The sequence below is a fragment of the Carassius auratus genome, unplaced genomic scaffold, assembly GCF_003368295.1.
Source record: "Carassius auratus strain Wakin unplaced genomic scaffold, ASM336829v1 scaf_tig00214574, whole genome shotgun sequence".
In the NCBI taxonomy this organism is placed as follows: domain Eukaryota; kingdom Metazoa; phylum Chordata; class Actinopteri; order Cypriniformes; family Cyprinidae; genus Carassius; species Carassius auratus.
The window spans coordinates 1-22,777 of record NW_020527718.1 but is presented as its reverse complement, the minus strand read 5'-3'; the positions used below and the strand labels follow the sequence as shown (position 1 = coordinate 22,777).

The following is a 22,777-nucleotide window of genomic DNA, read 5'->3' as shown; positions in this document are numbered from 1 at the left end:
CTTATGCAGCATTGTCTATTATCTAGTTATATTCACTAAATAGATTGACTACTGCAGTTCAGTTGATGACAATTCAATAGGAAATCAGTTGAAAGCATCCTGTCATCTCATCTCATTGAAGTGAATCTTACACTTATCAGTAGTCTATATTATAATCAATATGTTACACTGTTATCTGATCTTGGCCTACAGGGATGGACAGTGGGCCTATTTTAGTTAGCCTACATGTAGGCATATTTAAAATACGTATTTGAAAGTGTTACATTGTTGATTGCGTGGATTTGAATAGGAATTTGAAGTTTTTTTTATGACCAATTAAACCTTAAATATTAAAATTAGATACTGAATAATGACTAAAACATTAGCTGAAAAGAAGCAGTGGTGCTTTTATCATTTTAAGAAAGGGATTTATGATACTAAAAAGACAATTGAATGAGCAACTGCCTGTTTGAGTGGGCAGAGAGCATCTGTTATCTCATTTATGGATTATGCCTTGCTGAGGATTTGTGGGTTAAATGTGAATGAGGATTAATGTGAGTTTTTACATGACAGTGAAAGACCATCAGGAGGACTTAATATTTCTCCTGCCCTAAAACTAGAGTATGACATTGCTTTTTTTGCACTAAAAGTGAGATGCCTAGACCGCAAAAAAAGCTGAAGAGTTCAGGCATTCAATGAACAAAAGATGTATTCAGTCACATTCAACTTATTTAGAATCTACAAGAAAGACAGTGATCAGCTTGACTTTTTAAATTAATTAAAACCAAAGAAATAATATTTGCTAAGAGATCCCAACACCCACACATGATATATAAAGTAAAAGCAAACCTGAATTAGAACTGAAACAGAATTATACATCCATTACAACAGCTTCAAGGTCATGGTGACTTATTAAAAGGTATGTTCTGGATTCAATACATGTTAAAGGAATGCAAGACGGTTGATAATCACAGAAAATATAGAATAATCTCCATTTAAAATGGAAGTACATGGGACCAGGAACTAAATATTAAAATGTATAAATGTTTAAGAGAACTATTCCCAGTTCTAAAAATACAAAATAAACAACTTTTGGAACTCAAACACTTAATGTTTTACAGAATAATTCAGCATAAGTCAGCATTCTTGCTGCTCAAGTCTTGAGCTGGTAAAATCTACATCTTGAATGCCATGCAAGTCACTTTTTTATATTAAAGCATGATGAGAAGATAAGTGCTTTTACAACCACACCAGCAACATTTCTGCTTTAAACCATCTGGAATGCTGGCCCATTATAACCCAATTTTAAGTGCACTACATTGACAAACTACTAAAAATTATTTTCTGTGGTAATCAACATCATAACACAAAACGCAGGGCATTTTTTATTTAACTTGTATTGAACAAGACTTCAATTCTGGTCCAGTACAGACCCATGAAAGATCTTTTGGGAGTTTCTCCTTTGACGTGACATGGCTACTAAACATCAACACAGGGTTTAGAAGTGCTTTAAGGCGAGTATACGGCTCCAGAGGTCCTCTGCAGTGATTCTGGGGAGTTTGTGAGAGTATCTGAAAAAGACATACGTCCCTCCTGCAGCAGATACAGCTCCACACAGCCACAGACCTTGAGTGATCACCTGCAAAAGACCAGAAAGACCATTAGTTATTTTACTATACTGTGAAAAATTTAAACAACTTTTTAAATCCAAGTTTTAGGTGAACAATGTAGGCTACTAACAACATCTGCAGTGAAGGACAATTTCCGATGTAAAAAAATAGGCTTTTACAATTATAGGCTATGCTACAGTTCAATAAAAAAAAATTTACAATAAAGAAACACTGAACAAAAACATATATTGCAAAAAAAAAAAAAATCTTGAACTTTCTATTTATTAAATAATCCTGAAAATGTATCATGGTTCCCACATTTTTTAATATATATATAAATATATAATTAATAATAATAGCTGATTTCTGAAGGATCATGTGTCACGGTAGGAAATCCAGTGTTTCCTCCGTGTCATGTTTTGTGATTGTTTTTGTACTTACGTTGTCTCCATGTGCTCGTTTAGTTGATTGTCATCACCTGGGTGTTGATTGTCTCGCTCCAGCTGATCTTCATCACACCTCAGCTACTTATACTCACCTCGCTCTCTCTCTGTTGTCAGATCCTCTCTCATGTCTTCGTGTCCTAGTTGGATTACCGTCTTCCGTGTTCGTGTGCTGGAGTGGATTAAGTGTTGTCGTCCTCGTGTCAGTGTTCCGGTCTGTTCCTGGTTTCAACCATTGACCACCTTCACCTGCACCGCCGACTTCACCCCCCAGCTCTTCTCACGCCACCGTAGACCTTCCTTGCCATTGCCAACATCCTGGACTCTCTTTCTCAATAAACTACATCTGATCGCCTGCAATTGCTTCCTCCTCTTTTATCTGTCGTTACAGAAGGATCTGACCATCATGGAAGCAGCAGGCGACCGCTCCCCATCTCATCTGGAAGAATTTCTGCAACGAGCTGTGGGTCGTATGGATCGCCAAGACAAGGCGATAGATGAGATGGGTCGAGCCTTCCAAGCAATGGTGACGAAGGTGTCCGAGCTCGCTCTCCAGACGCAACACCAACAACAACCGTCACCCGCTGCGCCTCCCACGCCACCCACACCGCCGATCGTCTCCGGGGGGATTTCCCAGCCCGAACCACGCCTCCCCATCCCGGAGAAATATGCGGGTGAGCCAGAGTTCTGTCGATCATTTCTGTCTCATTGTTCTCTGCACTTCGCCATGCAGCCCCGCACGTTCTACACCGAGGAGATGAAGGTGGCATTCGTCTTATCACTACTTACGGGAAGGGCTGCCCTCTGGGGGACGGCGGTGTGGGAAAACCAAGACAGCTGCTGTGCCTCGTTCCACGCCCTTTCGGAAGAGATGAGACGGGTCTTCGACCGCTCCGTCGCCGGGAGGGAAGCGGCTCGCCTTCTCACGGACCTACGTCAGGGGGAAAGGTCCGTTTCCGATTACTCGATTGAGTTCCGCACCCTGGCGGCGGAGTGTAAGTGGAACGAAGAGGCGCAGTGGGATCACTTCCTGCATGGGTTGGCTGACCGCATCCAACAGGAGATCCGCGCCGTCGAGCTCCCCACTTCTCTCAATAGTCTGATTGACCTCACCATCAGAGTTGACAATCGACTCGATCAAGCCGCCAGACGGAGGGGGAGAACAGTTCTCGCGAACAGACCGGAGGCTCAGTATCAGCGCTCAGATGTTGCGGTCAGCCCACCGGGAGATCTTGAACCCATGCAGGTGGGGCGAGCTCGGCTCTCCCGGGAGGAGAGGATCAGGCGGAGATCCCTGGGACTATGTTTATACTGCGGCAGTCAAGAACATCACATCCAGCGTTGTCCGGTAAAAGACCAAGCCCGATAGTAAAACGGAGGCTACTATCGGGTGGGATCTCTGCCAGGAAGACCTCATCTACATCGACACTCCTTCCGGTGAGTCTACGGTGGTCCACCCACGCACTCGAGCATCACGCCTTGTTGGATTCTGGGGCAGAGGGTAATTTCATGGACTTCAAGTTCGCTTGTAAGCTTAACATTCCTCTCACCTCCCTCAAACACCCCATTGCACCCTTTGCTCTCAACGGACACAGACTACCAGTCATCACTCAGACCACCTTACCTGTTTCCCTCACCACATCTGGCAACCATACTGAGGAGATATCATTTTACATCACGGACTCACCTCAATCCCCCATCGTTCTCGGTCACACCTGGCTTCAGAAACACAACCCCAGGATCAATTGGCGCCTGGGATCTGTGGTTAGCTGATGCGAGGAATGTCATTTGTCTTGTCTTTTGTCTGCTGGTGTTAATGTTTCTGAGTCTGTGTTTCAGGGGGAAGCAGTGGATTTGGCTAGCGTGCCCGCGGAGTACCACGACCTGAAGGAGGTGTTCAGTAAGTCTCGTGCTGATTCTCTTCCTCCTCATCGTCCCTATGACTGTGCGATAGAGTTATTGCCAGGTACTTCTCCGCCTAAGGGCAAGTTATATTCTTTGTCTATTCCAGAGACGGCAGCCATGGAGAAATATATATCCAGTTCTCTAGCAACGGGGTTTATCCGCCCTTCTTCTTCTCCAGCGGGGGCGGGGTTCTTTTTTGTGGGAAAGAAGGACGGATCCTTGCGACCTTGCATTGACTACCGAGGGCTGAACAACATAACGGTAAAGAATACCTATCCTTTACCGCTTATGTCTTCAGCTTTTGAGAGGTTGCAGGGAGCGTCCGTTTTCACTAAATTGGACTTACGTAATGCTTATCATTTGGTCCGCATCAGGGAGGGGGATGAGTGGAAGACTGCCTTTAACACCCCTAGAGGCCATTTTGAGTACTGCGTTATGCCGTTCGGGCTAACCAACTCGCCGGCAGTCTTTCAAGCACTCGTTAATGACGTGTTGCGAGACATGGTCGATCTGTTCATATATGTTTACCTGGATGACATATTGATTTTTTCTTCGTCTCTCCAGGAACACGTGCAACACGTACGACGAGTGCTTCTGCGGTTGCTAGAGAATGGATTGCTTGTCAAGGCGGAGAAATGCGTTTTTCATGCACAGTCTGTTTCTTTTCTAGGACACATCATTTCGACTGAGGGTGTTCGCATGGATCCTGAGAAGGTTAAGGCTGTGGTAAATTGGCCATCCCCAGAGTCTCGCAAGGCCCTGCAGAGATTTCTGGGGTTCGCCAATTTTTACCGGCGTTTCATTCGCAATTTCAGCCAACTAGCCGCTCCTCTGACCGCCTTGACCTCCCCTAGTTTGACGTTCAGGTGGTCAGACGCAGCTGAGGCTGCGTTTGCCAAACTGAAAAGCTGCTTTGTTTCAGCTCCCATTCTCGTCACCCCTGATCGCTCACGTCAATTCATAGTGGAGGTCGACGCGTCAGAGGTGGGGGTAGGAGCAGTGTTATCCCAACGCGCATCCTCAGACGGAAAGGTGCATCCGTGCGCGTATTATTCTCACCGTTTATCTCCTGCAGAAGTTAATTATGACATTGGCAATCGAGAGTTGTTGGCAGTCAAACTTGCACTGGAAGAATGGCGTCACTGGCTTGAGGGGTCGGGTGTACCTTTCATTGTATGGACGGACCATAAGAATCTCGAATACATTAGAACCGCCAAAAGACTTAACTCCAGGCAGGCTCGGTGGGCATTGTTTTTCGGTCGTTTCGATTTTACACTTTCTTACCGGCCGGGTTCCAAAAACATCAAACCCGATGCTTTATCCCGTCTTTTTGAGCGTTCCGATCGTACTGCTACTCCCGAGCCCATTTTACCGGGGACCATCATTATCTCCGCGCTCAGATGGGAGGTCGAATCGAAGGTGTTGACCGCCTTAGAAGGGGTAACGCCCCCGGCTCGTTGCCCACCGAACCGATTGTTTGTGCCGGAGGGGTTACGGTCAGACGTTCTCCAGTGGGGTCATTGTTCCAGTGTTGCTTGTCACCCAGGGGTTAGTAGAACTAGATTTCTAGTCAAGCAACGATTTTGGTGGCCTGGTATGGCTCGTGACGTCCACGATTTCGTCTTGGCTTGTTCAGTTTGCGCTATTGGTAAGACTTCCAATCGACCTCCAGATGGGTTACTCTTACCGCTGTCTGTCCCTTCAAGACCCTGGTCCCACATTTCGCTAGATTTTATCACCGCCCTCCCGCCCTCTAGAGGCAATACGGTGATTTTAACCGTAGTGGACTGGTTCTCGAAGGCGACTCATTTTATTCCCTTGCCCAAATTACCTTCAGCCAAGGAAACAGCGGTAGCTGTCATTGACCACGTCTTCCGCATACATGGCCTCCCGACAGACGTGGTTTCTGACAGGGGTCCCCAATTTGTGTCCAAATTTTGGCGAGGATTTTGTAAATTATTAGGAGCGACTGTTAGTCTTTCTTCCGGGTTCCATCCCCAGAGCAATGGTCAAACCGAACGAGCCAATCAGGATGTCGAGAGGGTTTTGCGATGTTTGGTTTCCAATAATCCTTCGTCCTGGTGTCAGCAACTCTCAGTTGTGGAGTACGCACACAATTCTTTGCCAGTGTCATCTACGGGCATGTCTCCATTTAAGTGTAGTTTAGGGTACCAACCACCTAATTTTGTCAGTACGGAATCCGAGGTTTCGGTCCCCTCCGCACACGCACTAGTCCAGAGGTGTCACCGAACCTGGACCAGAGCTCGCAGAGCTCTGCTCCAGGCTAGGTCGCGCACCAAGGCTAAGGCCGATCGCCACCGGTCGAAGCCTCCCCGTTACGTCGTCGGTCAAAGAGTGTGGCTTTCTACCCAGAATATTCCTATGCGTTCCGTTTCTAACAAACTTGCTCCCAAATTTATTGGCCCGTTTTCTATTACCAAGATTATTAATCCGGTAACCGTGCGTCTTAGCCTTCCTCCGGCGTACAGGAGGATTCATCCCGTGTTCCACGTGTCCAAAATTAAATCGGTGATTTCTTCCCGTCTTAATCCGCCTGCTCCGGCTCCCCCCCCGCCTCGTCTCGTTAATGGGGAGACCACCTATTCGGTTAATCGTATTCTGGACTCTAGACGGAGGGGACGCGGTTTTCAGTACTTGGTGGATTGGGAAGGTTACGGTCCGGAGGAGAGAAGCTGGGTTCCTGCTCGGGACATATTGGATCACCACCTTATAGATGATTACAATCTACCGGTAAAGCAGGCTGGGAACGTCAGGTGACGTCCTAGGGGAGAGGGTACTGTCACGGTAGGAAATCCAGTGTTTCCTCCGTGTCATGTTTTGTGATTGTTTTTGTACTTACGTTGTCTCCATGTGCTCGTTTAGTTGATTGTCATCACCTGGGTGTTGATTGTCTCGCTCCAGCTGATCTTCATCACACCTCAGCTACTTATACTCACCTCGCTCTCTCTCTGTTGTCAGATCCTCTCTCATGTCTTCGTGTCCTAGTTGGATTACCGTCTTCCGTGTTCGTGTGCTGGAGTGGATTAAGTGTTGTCGTCCTCGTGTCAGTGTTCCGGTCTGTTCCTGGTTTCAACCATTGACCACCTTCACCTGCACCGCCGACTTCACCCCCCAGCTCTTCTCACGCCACCGTAGACCTTCCTTGCCATTGCCAACATCCTGGACTCTCTTTCTCAATAAACTACATCTGATCGCCTGCAATTGCTTCCTCCTCTTTTATCTGTCGTTACATCATGTGACACTTAAAAATTTGGCTTAAAATAAAATTGTAAAATATATTAAAATTGAAAAGGTTTCATGACAATATTGCTGTTTTTACAGACTTTTTATCAAATAAATGCAGCCTTGGTGAGCAAAAGATTCAAAATCAGATATTTAGATTAACAAATGATGTGTGTTTCACACACAAAAGAATAGTCAAATCTAGTGCATTGCATTGTGGAATACAGTTTGCTGCTAAAGCATACATTTCAGCAAAAAAAAAAAAAAAAAATACAGGATTGGTCTTCACCTTATTTTGCCAATGCCAGCGCTTCACCGCTTCATGGTACCGTGTTCTGGTAAATGTGACCTAAGAAGCAAGTAATCCACCATACGAATTAGTGAACTAACCACCAACTAAAAACAAGACGATGCAGAACACAGAAAGGAAGGCTCTTACCATTGTGTAAAGTGGGATGATTGTTTTTGGCATGATGAAGTGAAGGAAATTGTCCAGGTATTTTCGAAACAGGAAATATCTGGAATTGACGTGTGCTCTCATCTGCGACACAGATCACATCATGAGCGAAGCTAACGGCAGCATTTAATGCTCTAGCTCTTGGTCTGGCCTTAACCTCTTAAAAACAAATGTGTGTGCCTGTATCTTCACCCTGCCATCAGTAATGAGGTTGACCTGTGTCACTGTGGCCTGTATGTCACATGCAATCATCTGGACAGACTTTACTGCTGCTGCGTGAGTGTGTGTTTGTTCTGTAATGTATGTGTGCTTACTACTTAATGAACAGAAAAACCCATGACCTTGATGTTGCTAGCTCTAAGAGGCGCTACAGGAATATATTATATCCTCTATTCAGTTATTTTTAGCTTGAATATTTTCATCCATCCATCAGGATTTATCTTTAATTTATACATCCTCATTCCCATTCAAAGTAACAAAAGCCACCTGCTCTCTAATTACTCTTGGGGTTCTTTGTCTGGTATGTGCAGGGCCGCTTCAGGTCGAACACAACTGTTGTCAAATGAATGAAATGGAAGTCATGTGACTGCACCTAGTGTTCAGATACAGTATTGCATGGCCTACCTCTACATAGTTGTACATGGCCAGGTCAGCGATGGCGTGGTCGTCAGGTACACGGACTCTGGTGTATTTTTCAAGCACAGCAGCTGCAGACAAAGCATATTCAAAAATTCTTAATTACTGATGTCACTCTGGGATGTTCCAAACAGTACTTGATTTATTTAAAATTATACGTTTTATTATGTTTATTATATAAATAATAAGAAGATTAAAATTATAATTTAATTAATAAATTCCTTTCATCTCAGAAATTTTGGGGGGTTTCTGTCTTACCAAGGTTTTCATTCAGCTGGTCCATAATCTCGTCAAAAACTAAACAATCCTCAAAGCCCTGTGAAACAAAATAAAATAATGACACATTTATTGGTTATTAATTTTATTTCACTTTGCTGAAAATTTCAATCTGCAAGACCATCAATGACTACATTTACAAGCACCCAATTTTTTAAATAAGATCCATATCAGGGTTAGTATAGTTAACTAAATGTGTGTGTGTGTGTGTGTGTGTGTGTGTGTGTGTGTGTGTGTGTGTGTGTGTGTGTGTGTGTGTGTGTGTGTGTGTGACCCTGGACCACAAAACCAGTGATAAGTAGCACAGGTATATTAGATTGTTATCAGTAGCCAAGAATACATTGTATGGGTCAAAATTATAAATTTTTATTTTATGCCAAAAATCATTAAGATATTAAGTAAGGATCATGTTCCATTAAGATATTTTTTTAATTTTATTTCGTAAATATATCAAAACTTAATTAGTAGTATGCATTGTTAAGGACTTGCATTCCAGGCAGTTTTCTCTATATTATATATTTTTGAACCCTCAGCCAAGTATTGTCCTAGCAAAACATACATCAATGGAAAGTTTATTTATTATTGTATAAATCTCAGTTTTTCAAAACATTGACTTTTATGACTGGTTTTGTGTTCCGTGTTCACATATATAATTTCAGACATATTTTAATTACCAAAAATGAATTTTAAAATAGACCTAAAAACTAATTCAAACTAAGATACTACTACCTACTAAAGTAACACTGGTCCATGTTCAGGTCAAGCTTTTATTGAGTACAAAGATGTTTGCATGCTCCAGAACTATTGGAACATTTCTGTATACTGTTAATCAGATTTCATCTGGTGTTCAGGTTATGTTTACATGACTGGGAGAAATTACAGCTGGAGACTTATTGAAAAAACTGAAGCATTTTGATGAGTATGAATATCCTCTCCAACCCCCACTTACTGCATTCATGCCTTGACCATAGAAAGGAACCACAGCGTGGGCCGCATCTCCCATAAGAACACACTTATCAAAGAGATGATACGGGGAGCACTTCACCGAGACCATGGCCTGAGCCGGCAGCCGGAAGAAATCCTGTTTTAGAGCCTCACTGTGAAAACACACAGACACACTCAGTCCATAACATACATGCATATATAACACTGGCACGTCTGTCTGTGGCACAGTGACTCACGGCTTAATTATGTTAATTATGACATTCAATGTAGGACAATCTCATTCAAAGCATTCTGTTAATTAAAAAAAGAAAAACAACATTTTTAGAATTACAATCTGAACAATAACACTGACAAGTTACTCATATAATATAAAATCCGGAAACTGAAAATGCTATATTAAGGTCATATGTTGTTTCAAATTCGTTTGACTTATAATTCAGTAAAAAAAAAGGGGCACTATTAGTCACCATTTACTGCATTTTATTGGGATACAATAAAGCAAAATGTGACTGGGACTTTTATTATGCCTAATATCTCCTTTTTGTTTCAAAAAGGGTGAAATATACTTTTAAAAAAATAATAATATCATACTCTACCATTCCTACTCCAACCATAAAATAAATTCAGCAAGGATGCATTAATTTAATCAAAAATAATGGCATTTATAATGTTACAAAATATAAGCAGCACAACTGTTTCCAGCATTGATAATAATAAGCAAATCATCATCCCAGTACTGTATCTCCTTCATATTAAAAAGCCACCCGCTGGGCTGTGTCTGTTAGACTGCAGTTTCACACCTCACTGAGAAAAGAACGAAGCAGAAAGATTGACAAGAGACTGAAAGAGAGACAGAACAAACTGTACTCACATTCCTATTAGAGGTATGGAGTCAGGAAAGTATTTCTGAAAGAAACGGATGACCTCGTCACCGGAGCGGATCTTCTCGAATTCTTCAAAGGGCATGAAGAGTGTGCATGTGAACGTCTTGTCCTTAAAAAACCCAAATCAAAAGAAACATGATTTTCTGCCAGGAAAACCACAATATAACCACAGCAAAAGATTATAATGCACTTTCAAAACACCTTCGGAGGAAATACTTGTACAGAAAATGTGAGACTTTTTGCATTTGCATGAAAACCACACTATACATAATACCCAGCACTAAATCAACAGCAAATAACAAACTAATAAATAGTTAATCCCCCAAAATATTTTTTAATAATAATAATAATAATAATATACAGTAATAGCAAAAACTAATAATAATAATAATAACAAAATACGTATACTACTAATAATAAATACTACTACTATTTATGATAATAATAATAAAACACTAGATAACAAGTTTACAAAAACTTAAAATATTTTTTAAAATTTTATAATCATAGTAACAACAATGAAAACACCAGGTAATAGATATTCACAAAAAAGTTAATAAACAGTAAAATAATGAAATATTCTGTAGTTTAAAAAACAATATATTGAAAATTGTAATATTGTAATTGAAAAAGTATAATAATGTAATTAAAAATAACAATATATGAGTAAAACACAATGAAAAAGATTACGTGACCTTACCAAGTTGGGCAGGGCAATCATCATGAAAGTGTTTCTGGGCCAAATGTGCAAGTAATTGGGCTCCATTGCAAACTTAGAGGGCACAGAGAGAACGAGATGTGAGCAGATAAAATGATGGCAGATATGTAATGAAGATAAGATTGTTGTGACACCTACATCTCCGTCTTTAGGAGGCATGGTGAGCTCCATGTACCCGTGGGGAATGTATGTCTGGCTGTAATTGAAACGACTTTGCCGTAGGTACTGCTTCCTGACGGCAGAGAAAGCTCCATCACAGCCTACAATCAGATCAGCCTGGATCTCCTTCTTCTGGCCATCAGGTCTGTTCAGAGACAAAACCTCTGCTGAAATATAATCTGATCACACTCAATATACAAACACGCAAATACATTTATACATGACCCTTTTGGGCAGCCAAACCTGATCTGTGACTGAAGATATGTTTAAAAAAGCTTTTCAAAAGTTTAGTTCACCTAAAAGTGAAAACTTTGTGCTCAACGAAAAGAAATATGGGTTTGGAATGACAATAAGTTAATAAAGTAAATAAAATTTCTTGATATATATTTTTTTCAAGTCTGTATAGTTTTATTTATTTATTTATTTATTTTTATATGTATTTATATATTTATTCATTTTTGTTTATTTCATGTTAACTATTTAACTTAAAGTTAAACTAAACAACAAGAAATTCAAGTAACAAAATTGTTATTTTAAGACTTTTTTATGACAGAAACTATTACTATTACTTTACATGGCACCCAAGGTATTTTAAACAAAATCACGGTATTATTCACTCCCCAAAATGGAGACAGAAAGTGTTTACAATTTACCCAACGAAGGTCATCGTTCCTGATTTTGGACTCCAGTCCTGCAGCTTGTGATCAAAGTTCAGCGTAGTGTTTGGATATGCGTCTGCCGCTGCAAGAAAAAAAATTCAATTCTGTATGTTTATTCAGTAAATAAAAGGAATAAGATTCAAACTGGATTGATTTCTTGATACTAAACTCATTTCTGCTTAAATTAACTAACTTTTAGAAATGGCATTCACAAGTTTGCAACCTGCCATTCAGAAGTGTGGGGGTTAATTGTTTCTAAAGGAAATTAATACTTTTAAGGCCTGTTCACACCAAGAATGATAACTATAAAGATATAGCTCTAAAAATCTAAGAATATCAGAGTCCACACCACAACTATAACAATAAAGGCACAGAGAAACTATACCATTGGAATCCCTTTCAAAACAATTTTTTTCCAGGTGATGAATGAAAAAAACATTGACAGCCAATCAGCATCAATCTTGCTTTCTCGAGAATGTCCACTAGTGTGTACACTAATATCTTTATCTTTATAGTTATCGTTCTTTTTGTGAAAGGGTCTTTATTCAGCAAGGAGACACTGAATCGCTCAAAAATGAAAGCAAAGACAAAAAAATTATGTTTCAAAATAAATGCTGTTCTTTTAAACTTAATATTCATCAAAGAATCCCGAATAAAAAAAGTATCACGGTTTCCACTAAACTATTAAGTAGCTCCTTTCCAGCTTTGCCATCACAGGAATAAATTACATTTAAAAAATATTTAAATAGAAAACATATATTTGAAATTGTAATAATATTTCACAATATTACAGTTTTTACAGTAGTTCAAATAAATGTGGAATTGGTGAACATAAGAGACTTCTCCAAAAATATTTAAAAATGGAAAACTTTTTCACAAAACTTTTCAAAATTAAACTGGATATTCAAAAAAGGGACTTGATTTTATCCATTAGTGACTGATAAAATCCCAAAAAGTGGGCAAATGAAGAGAGGACTTGAAACTAAAAATATTTGAGGCCATTTGGGATTGATATGCAAATAGGACGTATATCTTCAAAATAACCTAAGAGGTAATTAAAATAAAAAAAATGAAGGTACATAAAGTACCATATAATGTATAAAGGGGCACATTAAGTGTTTCAAATGGTTGTTTAAATGAAATGTCACCTGTTAGCAGCTCCTTGTTGAGGTTAGCTCTGTCCACAGAGAGGATGTACTACAACAGAAAGAACAGTCATATTTCGGGAACTTCCAGTTTAGACTCAGTCAGCCGTGGAGAATGACAACTTCAATTTCTATCATGCATGTGCTGGATTATCTGGGATATTTTAAATCTGAAATGATGGATTTATGACAGCCATGGAGTTCAGTCACCTGAAAGGCACTATAATCTACAGCTTAGATGTCACAACTGTTTAAAAGCACCTTGACGCACATTGTTTGCAGCAGTGAGTGTGTATTGTGAGGGGATTACATAGTAGTAGCAGCAATAAACTAATGGTTTAAAAGCAGTTCTGTTTCAGTCCATCTGGTGATTTCCAATCAACATAATCCCCGCAAACCTCATCAGGAACAAAATGAACACACAAACTGGGCCAGAGAAAACTGAGCTTTTCATCTCAGCTGTTTTCAAAGCATATTTAGGGCTGTTTTGTTGCAAAGATGAAAGAATGTCTCACGTGTTAAACAGGATATTTAGTTGTGTTAATCAGTTGTTCTACAACTGGTTCTTCTTCATTATAAATATTTAATATTGGACATTTAAAAAAACTATTTTTTTTTTTGAAAAATGGTGAATAATAAAATTACAAATAAAGGCTCAAAATATGCACATGCATTAAGATGCAATTATTTAAATGATATACCTCCTACTTCTTATTAGTTTCTTTGTTCATAAATTTCAATGATATTATGATGACCTACACAGGCCTAAAATGCAATTGTATTAATTATGCAAAATTACTTCAATTATATACCTCTTTTTCTTAATTATTTTTTGTTTATAAATGTTGATATACAGGCTCAGAAAACAAATTTATTAATATGAAAAATAATTCAAATTATATACCACTCACTATTTTGTTCTTTCTTTCATAAATTTCAATTATATTCTAATGACCTATACAGACCCTAAACTACACATTTATTTATATGTAAAATTATACAAATTATATGTTTTATTCATAGTAATAATAATTATTTTTAATAATATTTTGTTCATAACAACCTGTCCATGTTCACTTGCATTCAGATTTCTGTCAAACTACTGTAGTCTTATTTATTCCACATTTATAAAAATTAGACTTGTGTAGATGTGTCAGGAAACCAAATGTGCTGATTTCTCATAAAAAGAAATGCCAAAGTCCTAATTGCCACTATTATGTGTGCATTATGATTGTAATGATTAACAAACTGGTTTGAGGGGAGATGGGTGTATTGACTCTGCTGGGGTCACTGGTCACGTATCAGCACACAGACTCCAAGCATGAATGTATGTGTGATGTAAATGTTCTCAACTAGTGGGTTAATAACCCTGTAACTGTGCAACAACTTTACTGCAACCTGTCATGTGACTGTGCATTTCTGAACTGAGATAAAGATCCAGAGGATAGCCATTTGAAGTTCAATGTTTGTGTGAATATGAATGTGTAAATCTGAAAATATGTACTGTTACCTGTCCCTTTTTGCCATAGGGTATTGGAGAGCGTTTTCCATTCAGATTATGGATCATTCGGGCATGCATTGGAATGCCTTTAGAGACTATCTGTAAAATTAAAAAAACACATGACAATATATATATGCACACAGTCTCAATGATCTACACTACCGTTCAAATGTTTGGGGTCAGTAATGTTTTATTATACTTACTGAGGCTGGATTTATTTAATAAAAAAAATACAGTTGAAACAGCAATACTTTGAAATAATATTAGATTTTTCTTATGTAATATATGAATTCATGTTATGAAATTGTCAGCATCATTTCTCCAGTCTATGATCCTTCCGCAATCATTCTAAAATTCTGAAATGCTGCTCAATAACCTTTTGGTTGTTGTTGTTGTTGTTGTTTTTGTTTTTTGGATCCTTTCACAAATATAGTTCAAAAGAATGGCATTTATTTGAAATGTAAATTTACTGTCACCTCTAATTAAATCAATACATATTTGTTGAATAAAAGATCAAATAAAATACGATTGTATATATATTATACAATTCATTGAGGCACAATATTTGGAACTAAAGCCAGAGAGCAATGAAAAAATAAAATAAAATAAAAAATTTAGTTGAAGCCCCTTGCCAAAACGTAACCCTAAAATCTCAATTGAAAATGATCGGGGTTGATGGGAATATTGTTGCAGGACCAACAAAAGCTGTTGCTCCAGGCAGATGTCCTATTTGGGTAAATCATGTTATGTACAAGAGCTAACAACAGCTCCATCCGTCCACCTTATGCCTCTAAAGCTTCAGACTGTCTGTCACACTCTGTCAGACATGAAAAATCATGTTAACTCAGGATTGAGTTCATACATACAGTATCCCTGACCTGGCATTTCTGGCTCTGTCGAGCTGAAAAATCACATAGTGTAAAATAACCAAATCACAGAGACACAGGACTCTGTGTGCTAACCATATACAATTCGATCCTTCCTATCAAAACTCTAAGTTTGACTGTGTATGTATTGAGTGCAAGCATTTGACCTAGTTTCACATGGTCAGACTTCCTCATAGTACTTTCAACACTTCCCTCTGCGGAAAAGCCAGAGAATAGCTCAGTCATCACAGAATTCATGAGTTCTTACTGTAAATACTGTACTACTGGTTGCCAAGATGTTTATTAATAAGCAACCGCATGCTTATATTTTTCCTAAAAGTGTGAATCGTGATAGAAAAATGCTAAACAATAAACCCAGCTCCAAGGGGATTGTATCTTTAATAAGTGTACTAAACTGTAAGCCACTGTATTGATCAAAGCATCTGCTAATGGCTTCTTACTACTTGATCGAAACACTGTGCTATTATTAAATAAACTGCCTAGTGTCTACGAAAATGTTGAATATGATGGCTTTAACAACTATTTAACAACAGCTTTTTTATAAAGAGGAGACTTATGTATGTAAAATCTGAATAAATGCATGCTACAAGCGCTTAACTTCAACAAAAAAACAATGATGAAACCCACCTTATCCTCCATTCCCACATGTTTCAAGGCCTGGCGCCCCCTATGTGACAAAGCCAAGTTGATGCTTCGACCTTTCACGACTTTTGCTTGACGAATATCTAACAGAACAAAAGTTTAAACGATGAGGTTAGGAATGCATTTGAAGTTAGGAAGACATTTGAAACCATATATCTGTACATTATGAGAATGTGGTGGTCTATAATTGTCTAAAATCCTTCCACAATATTATAACTGAGCTCAAATAGTTTTGAAGTGTGCGCCGTATGAATAATAAAGAGTGGAGTGATATAACTGAGATGCAGAATGACAGCCTTAAAGTAAAGTTTTGATTAATGCTAGTGTGAGAGAGATAGCTCATGTTTTCACCTTCTCGTGATTCATAGACTGCAACGTCAAATCCTCTTTTGGCAAGGAAGCAGGCAATCAGCGATCCAACCTAAATTGACAGGGTTAGAATAAGAAATAGATTATTTATGACAACATAATTCCATGTTTTTGGATATACCATGTTAGTACAATTTTGTACATTGAAATATATTGGAGTTCAGTGTAAATACTATATCATGGTAGGCTTTAAGAAAATGTCAATTATTAACCACAATATGTTAATAACTGTACTATGATTCAGTAAAAGTACATTTTTGTATAATAATGTTTATACATAGGGTTTCAGAGGATCTAAAAAGCTTGCAATGGCATAATTTTCCCTTATAAACTTGTACTTAAAGCATATTAAGGAAAGAGAAGACTTTTGGATGATTTTACTTTAATAATTTTTATCTCAAATATCTATATAAAAGGGTACTGCTGAACTTTCTGAGGCCGGGGCTTTATATAGACACTGGCTGACCAACACAGGTCTAAACAAACAATATATTATTTACAGACAATATTCTTATGCTTTGTGTCAAGTGCAGTATTATTGGTCATATTTTATCATCAGTCTTTTTATGTCCCTTCTTTAAGCATGAGATCAGAAGATCAAACCATTAACGAAGGAAACATTTAACTTAAAGTCAGTTTATGCAACTATAAACGCATAAAACACTTGATGAAAACATAAACACCCCCATAACTTATTGGATATATTCATAAGCCATTAACTGTGTTACAGAAAGAGTACAGGCTACATTTAATTTAATGTAAATATAATGTATGTATTTAATTAAAATAATTCTTTTCAGATTACACTTGCATAAATAACTATAAAGTGCATAGAATAATGTAAAAAATGTAATACAGTCATGAATCATTCTTCACCACATCTGTAATAGAATATTTACAGAGTTTCATAACCACTTTGTCAATCATTAACGTTCTCCTGTTAAGTAGAATTATAGTATACCTGTATTACTGTGATTAACAAAGATCATTTTAAAATAATTGTCCATTTTATTTTATTTTTCATAGGAAACATTCTCTATACCCATAGAAATATAACAGACCACCTGAGTCCAACTTTTCTTTCATTTAGAGGTCATTTTCTGTGATTATTTCAAAAAATTTAATGTCTTGATAGATAGAGACATTGACAGAGACGGTAGATAGTGATTGAGAGAATTCAAAGATTTGTAATCAAGTCAATAAAGATCAATTGTGTTTCTCACCAAACCGCCTCCCACCACCGCGATCACTTTCCTCTCACTGCGGCTGGATTCATGTGTGTGCGTGGAAACACTGTCCATGATGATTTACAACACTAAAGTGTTCAGAGTTAAACGGCTATGCTGGAATCAGTGCGTGAATGAGTTTCTGAGAGTTTCAAGAAGGGTTTTCTGGTTATGAAGGAGGAGCAACACAAAGTCAAACATCGACAGGTCGCCGTTTATCAGCCCTTCAGTCTGTATGTCAGTATTTCAGTTGATCAGATATGTAACCTAATGAACGTGATGATCAACCCAAGCGAACTTCACACACTGACTCAACAAACACACACACTCAAAGCGGTTCATTAGTAGTCATAATCGCCGTGCATTCATTACAGTTCGTAACACCCAAAACAACAGTTATAACTTCAGAAAATACCGGGTTTACTCAGTACATATCAATTATGTTTGTATGAATTTACAACTGTAATATATCACCCTAGTGGACGTGATGCAAAATGACATGGATTTCGTGTGCGACGTCAGAGCAACACTGACGCATTCACAACGTGACTAAGATGCGTCAGTCATTTTAATCGGTCACGGTTATTTTAGATTCATTCCGTGACCGTCTTAATTTGACTGTGTTAATAATCAGAATCTGTAATAATAAATTCGGGATTTTACTTAAGAAAAAACTGCCGTGACCCGGATTCGAACCGGGGTTGCTGCGGCCACAACGCAGAGTACTAACCACTATACGATCACGGCGAGCCACCTATAGGACGAGCGCGAAGCGGAAAATGACAGTCATGATTACAATCATGTATAGATGTGGTGTTTTACACTCTATTGTTAAAACAGCAAGGCTTTAATAAATTATGCTGATGAACAGCTGTTTGTTAACAACTTGATTTTCATGTTGTAAACAAGAAATCACAGATCCAGCCCTGATTCTGTATTCTGGCTCTGCCAAATCTACCAAACACCTGACATGCATGATGAATTTTCTGTGGAGTATTAAAGACTAGACTGGCTTATTTTTTAATCCAGAATCTGTTTAAGAACAACTTAAGCTCCTAGCTCCTTACGTTGCTGCATCTTTAGATCTTAAAGAACATGTTGTACAATTGTTTGTCATATAGCCTACTGAAAACAAAACATAACAAAAAATAACAATCCGATGAAATTAATATTCAGTGAAATTTGTCTGTCAGGGTAAGCAATTCAATAACACTTATTTTAAATTCATATATGGTTATTTTTTTTTTTTCTATGCTATTAAGAAGATTTTTTTATGTATATTTTATAATATTTTTATATTATTACCCCTGGCACTTTTTATTTAATAGTTGTTTCTTGTTCTTTTTTTCCCCGTTATCTTATTTTTATATGCATCGTGTAATGTTGTGCAGTATAATCTGTACAGAACAAAATGTAGAATGTTATAAAATGTCATAAAAACAAAAGTTCAATTTATGTGTGCTTATTTGTTTTCTCTAACTCCGTACATTTTCCAGATGCACCAAAATAACACAAATGCAAACCTGGAAACTATCTTTAATTGATCTTTTGCTTTAAGAGAAGTAAACTGCAGTTTTACCACGATGTGTTTCTTGCTCTTGTCTGAGGTCATTATTTTATAACAGTAGCACACTCAAAGTTGTTGTTGTCTAGTTGGACATTAAATGTCAAGCAATGATAGCATCATGTCTACCCTATTACAAAAAATAAATCAATAAGGGATTAGATCAGTAAGAGTTTAAAGATTATGTCAAGATATGCATAGCAAATCTTAATCAGAGAGAGAGAGAGAGAGAGAGAGAGAGGAGAGAGAGAGAGAGAGAGAGAGAGAGAGAGAGAGAGAGAGGAGAGAGAGAGAGCTGGACGCGTAAATCAAGAGGTCTCTTTAAATACTCAACGTGCTCGCAACTAAACCTGGATTGTGGGTGTAGCCTGTTTCGTGACGTCAATAGTCGGCAAGGCGTGACTAAGCAATTCCAACCGCTTCAAGGGAAACAAATGGGTATTTTCAAAACATTTTTGATTCATAATATGTTCCGCGTCCGTGTATACATATATGTAACGGTTGATATCTCATATTAAATGTAAAGTATTTAACAGCGCGTAAAAGTGGCCCGCGGCTGATCTGAGATTGATTGGTTTTGTCTGCAGAAATCATGGCGCCCTGACATCTTCGGCAGAGTTTTGTTATCCAGTACTGAAGTATGCAAAAATGTGTTAGCCGGTGGTCCTTTACAGCGAGTTTTCTTCAGATTTAATGATATTGACCACTGTTTTCATTCGATCTATTAGGTAAGTGTCAAATATATGTTTTTTTTGTGCGTGTGTGTGCGGTTAATGGCGGCCCGGTTCGCTGGCGGCTGGGCTCGTGTGTTACTGCCGCGCGTGATCGCTTTAGCTCATAACACAATATTTCATAATGTGTCAACATATTTTTTGCTTAACTTCTGAAAATGTTTTATTCTGTTGAATTTCTCGTTGGTTTTCATGTAACTCAACAGTAAGTAAATTTAAAACACTGAAAGCCGACTGTACTCTTTAAACTTAAGATAGACTTGAATTTAACATGCGCTAAACTAAATCACTTAAACTAAATAAACATGACATAATCTGAAACATAATGTTAATTTACTTTTAAACTAAACAGTCTAAATGTGTTCTTTGTCCAAGACACAGTTTCGCTTAAACTGAGACTAAACTTAAACTTCAACTAAACCACTGATGCAGATACATTAGTGGTTTAGTTCAAGTGCAAGTTTAGTCTCAACCGAACTTGAGTTTCAAGTAAACCAATGGAATAAACGGACACTTAAAGTACAGTTAGGCTAAGGTAATGCTTTCAAACTAAACCTAGCCATTCAGCTAATTTAACCGACTGAGCCTAAAATATGTAAGGGAAACATTTTAAACCAAAGAACTAGAACTAAATGGCATTTTAATCTCATTCAGATCTAAATGGTTTCTGTATGTCTCACTGATTGTGTAATTTACTTGACGTGTGTTTGTTTTTTTGAAATTCCTCCTTACAGGAAGTGATTCGTTAAAAGTTCGTTTAAGATTGCCAGGCTCTTAATTTTGTCCTTTTGTTTATCCAGACGTATTTCAACTCTGTCCGTCAGAATGAGTGATCCGGCTGTAAAGAGGGTAGTGAGTGATATCATTCGCTCTCCAGAAGACAAGCGGGAGTATCGAGGACTTGAGTTTACAAATGGACTGAAAGCAGTTCTTGTCAGTGACCCCACCACTGACAAATCATCAGCCGCGCTGGATGTCCACATAGGTAAATGCAAAGAGTTTGCTTTATTGTTTGCTCCTTTTGGCATGTATCTCTCTACTTACTGCTTTCTGATCCCTTCTATTTTAATGCAGGCTATTTATTACTAACCTGAAGGACATCCTCATTATTGGCCATCAATAACTAGGTTGTAAAAAAAAAATTGATTGGATGGCCTCTGTCTGTCTCTCTGTAGCTTCACAAAAAGCAACTTTTATAGTCCAACCTTGGCCGGCTGCCCTTGTCTTGTTTTTTTGTGAAACCCAAAGCCCATGAGGGATTGAATAATTTTGTTTCTGAACAGACCACTCTGTACAAGTCATTGAAGGCCTATTGTGTCACGTTGAATCTTTCAGCCCTTTAAGAAAAAAATACTTTACTTTAAAAAATTAATTTGAATAACAGCTGAGCACCGCCCAGTGTGTCAGCACAGACTTTATGGGTGCATAACTAACAACCCAAACAGTTGAGAAGTGGGAGTTGAAGAAAAAGATAAAGGCCAATGAATCAAATGTGAAAATCATCGAAGTAGACGTGGAATTAGTATAAAAATATCTTTTCGTTTCGTTAATGCTCACTTATTACCACTTAAAAGAGCCTTTTGATAAGAAGACAAGAATCACATTTGAATTAATGAGGTTTTTTTTTTCTATTCTAAGGATTTGTTTATGCTGAACACTATTCCAAATAGTTTTCAAATTTAAAAAGGATCAAAGAACTGGCTCATCAAACTGATTCAGTCATTTAAACCGTTGAACACAATGCTATTAATAGAAACACAAAAATAATTTGTTTATATCATTCATTATTTAAATGAAACAATGTTTCACAGAGGATTTGTGTACATTTATTCTGCTTGTGTAGCTTTAATTTGTTTGTTTTTTTAAATACATTAACTTTCAGCAGTAGAGTTTGATTTGAAATACTGATTCTAATGAAAATTGTCCTATTGCATTTACATTTAATCACTTGGCAGTTGCTTTTATCCAAAGCGATTTACAAATTAGGAGAACAATAGAAGCAATCAGAAGAACAAGGAACTTGGTTTTGTAAGCATTTCCACAAGGATCACTAGAAGGATACAAACAGGTGAATTTGATCAAGTTTGGAGCTGAATTCTGCAGGAAAGTGGGCCTTGAGGGCTAGAGTTGAGAACCCTTGCTCCAAAGACTTGGAGAGCCATCTTACTGACTAATATATTATGGTAGAGCTGGTTGCTTAAGTGTTCTAATGCCTTTAGTGCTGTAGCAAACCTTTATACAGACCTTTGTTTAACTAAGGATTTAAGCATGATGATCTTGAATATGCCTGAACCTGTCGTCATCCAGTGAAGTCAGCTCGATTTACAAGTTTGTCAAGCTCCCATTTTGTGTCAGAGTGCAAGCTGTCAGTGTTTTCTTGCGCTGCTTAATCTCCTGCTTTTCTCCTCTTACAATCCTGCAGGTTCTTTGTCAGATCCAGAGAACATTTCAGGTCTGGCCCACTTCTGTGAGCACATGTTGTTTCTAGGAACCGAGAAGTACCCAAAGAGAACGAGTACAGCCAGTTTTTGAGCGAGCATGCCGGCAGCTCCAATGCCTTCACCAGTGGAGAGCACACCAATTACTACTTTGATGTATCCCATGAGCATCTGCAAGGGGCTTTGGACAGGTAAATGAATCCATAAAAAAAGAGCAAGTGGTGAATTATTAAAGAGCCATCTGGAATGCAGGTCCGTTTTAGAAGCTGAAGAACGACTGTTTGAACTTATGAAAAGGTGATCAGGGTTTAGACCTTCAGGTGTCACGATGCTTTTCGGTGTGGAGTTACGTGTCCAGAG

General features: G+C 38.3%; 1 protein-coding gene, 1 long non-coding RNA gene and 1 other non-coding gene across 3 annotated transcripts; 1 reads left to right on the top strand and 2 right to left on the bottom strand.

The window, feature by feature from the left end:
* Positions 1 to 718: 718 nt before the first annotated feature.
* LOC113092360 (kynurenine 3-monooxygenase) lies at positions 719 to 17,826 on the bottom strand. The gene is made up of 15 exons (XM_026257943.1): positions 17,682 to 17,826; positions 16,441 to 16,510; positions 16,075 to 16,172; positions 14,570 to 14,659; positions 13,063 to 13,111; positions 11,909 to 11,996; positions 11,235 to 11,400; positions 11,079 to 11,150; positions 10,366 to 10,487; positions 9,499 to 9,646; positions 8,532 to 8,589; positions 8,262 to 8,344; positions 7,620 to 7,721; positions 7,470 to 7,529; positions 719 to 1,618 (listed from the first exon to the last, which is right to left on the bottom strand). The coding sequence occupies exons 1-15, from the start codon at positions 17,757 to 17,759 to the stop codon at positions 1,478 to 1,480; spliced, it is 1,425 nt and encodes a 474-aa protein (XP_026113728.1). The 5' UTR covers positions 17,760 to 17,826; the 3' UTR covers positions 719 to 1,477.
* A 533-nt stretch (positions 17,827 to 18,359) lies between these two features.
* Positions 18,360 to 18,431, bottom strand: trnah-gug (transfer RNA histidin (anticodon GUG)). The gene has a single exon. It is a non-coding gene; the product is annotated as a tRNA-His (tRNA).
* Positions 18,432 to 19,605: 1,174 nt separating this feature from the next.
* Positions 19,606 to 22,634, top strand: LOC113092357 (uncharacterized). The gene is made up of 4 exons (XR_003287550.1): positions 19,606 to 19,686; positions 19,836 to 19,976; positions 20,780 to 20,964; positions 22,402 to 22,634. It is a non-coding gene; the product is annotated as an uncharacterized LOC113092357 (long non-coding RNA).
* Positions 22,635 to 22,777: the final 143 nt, after the last annotated feature.

Bases quoted from the DNA above. Each gene is read 5' to 3' on its own strand.
- LOC113092360 (XM_026257943.1), bottom strand. From the start codon at position 17,759: ATGGACAGTGTTTCCACGCACACACATGAATCCAGCCGCAGTGAGAGG. The intron at 11,997-13,062 runs GTGACATTTCAT...TTTTTCTTGCAG, and splicing joins CAACAAGGAGCTGCTAACAG to CGGCAGACGCATATCCAAAC. The intron at 11,151-11,234 runs GTAGGTGTCACA...GTGCCCTCTAAG, and splicing joins TGCCTCCTAAAGACGGAGAT to TTTGCAATGGAGCCCAATTA.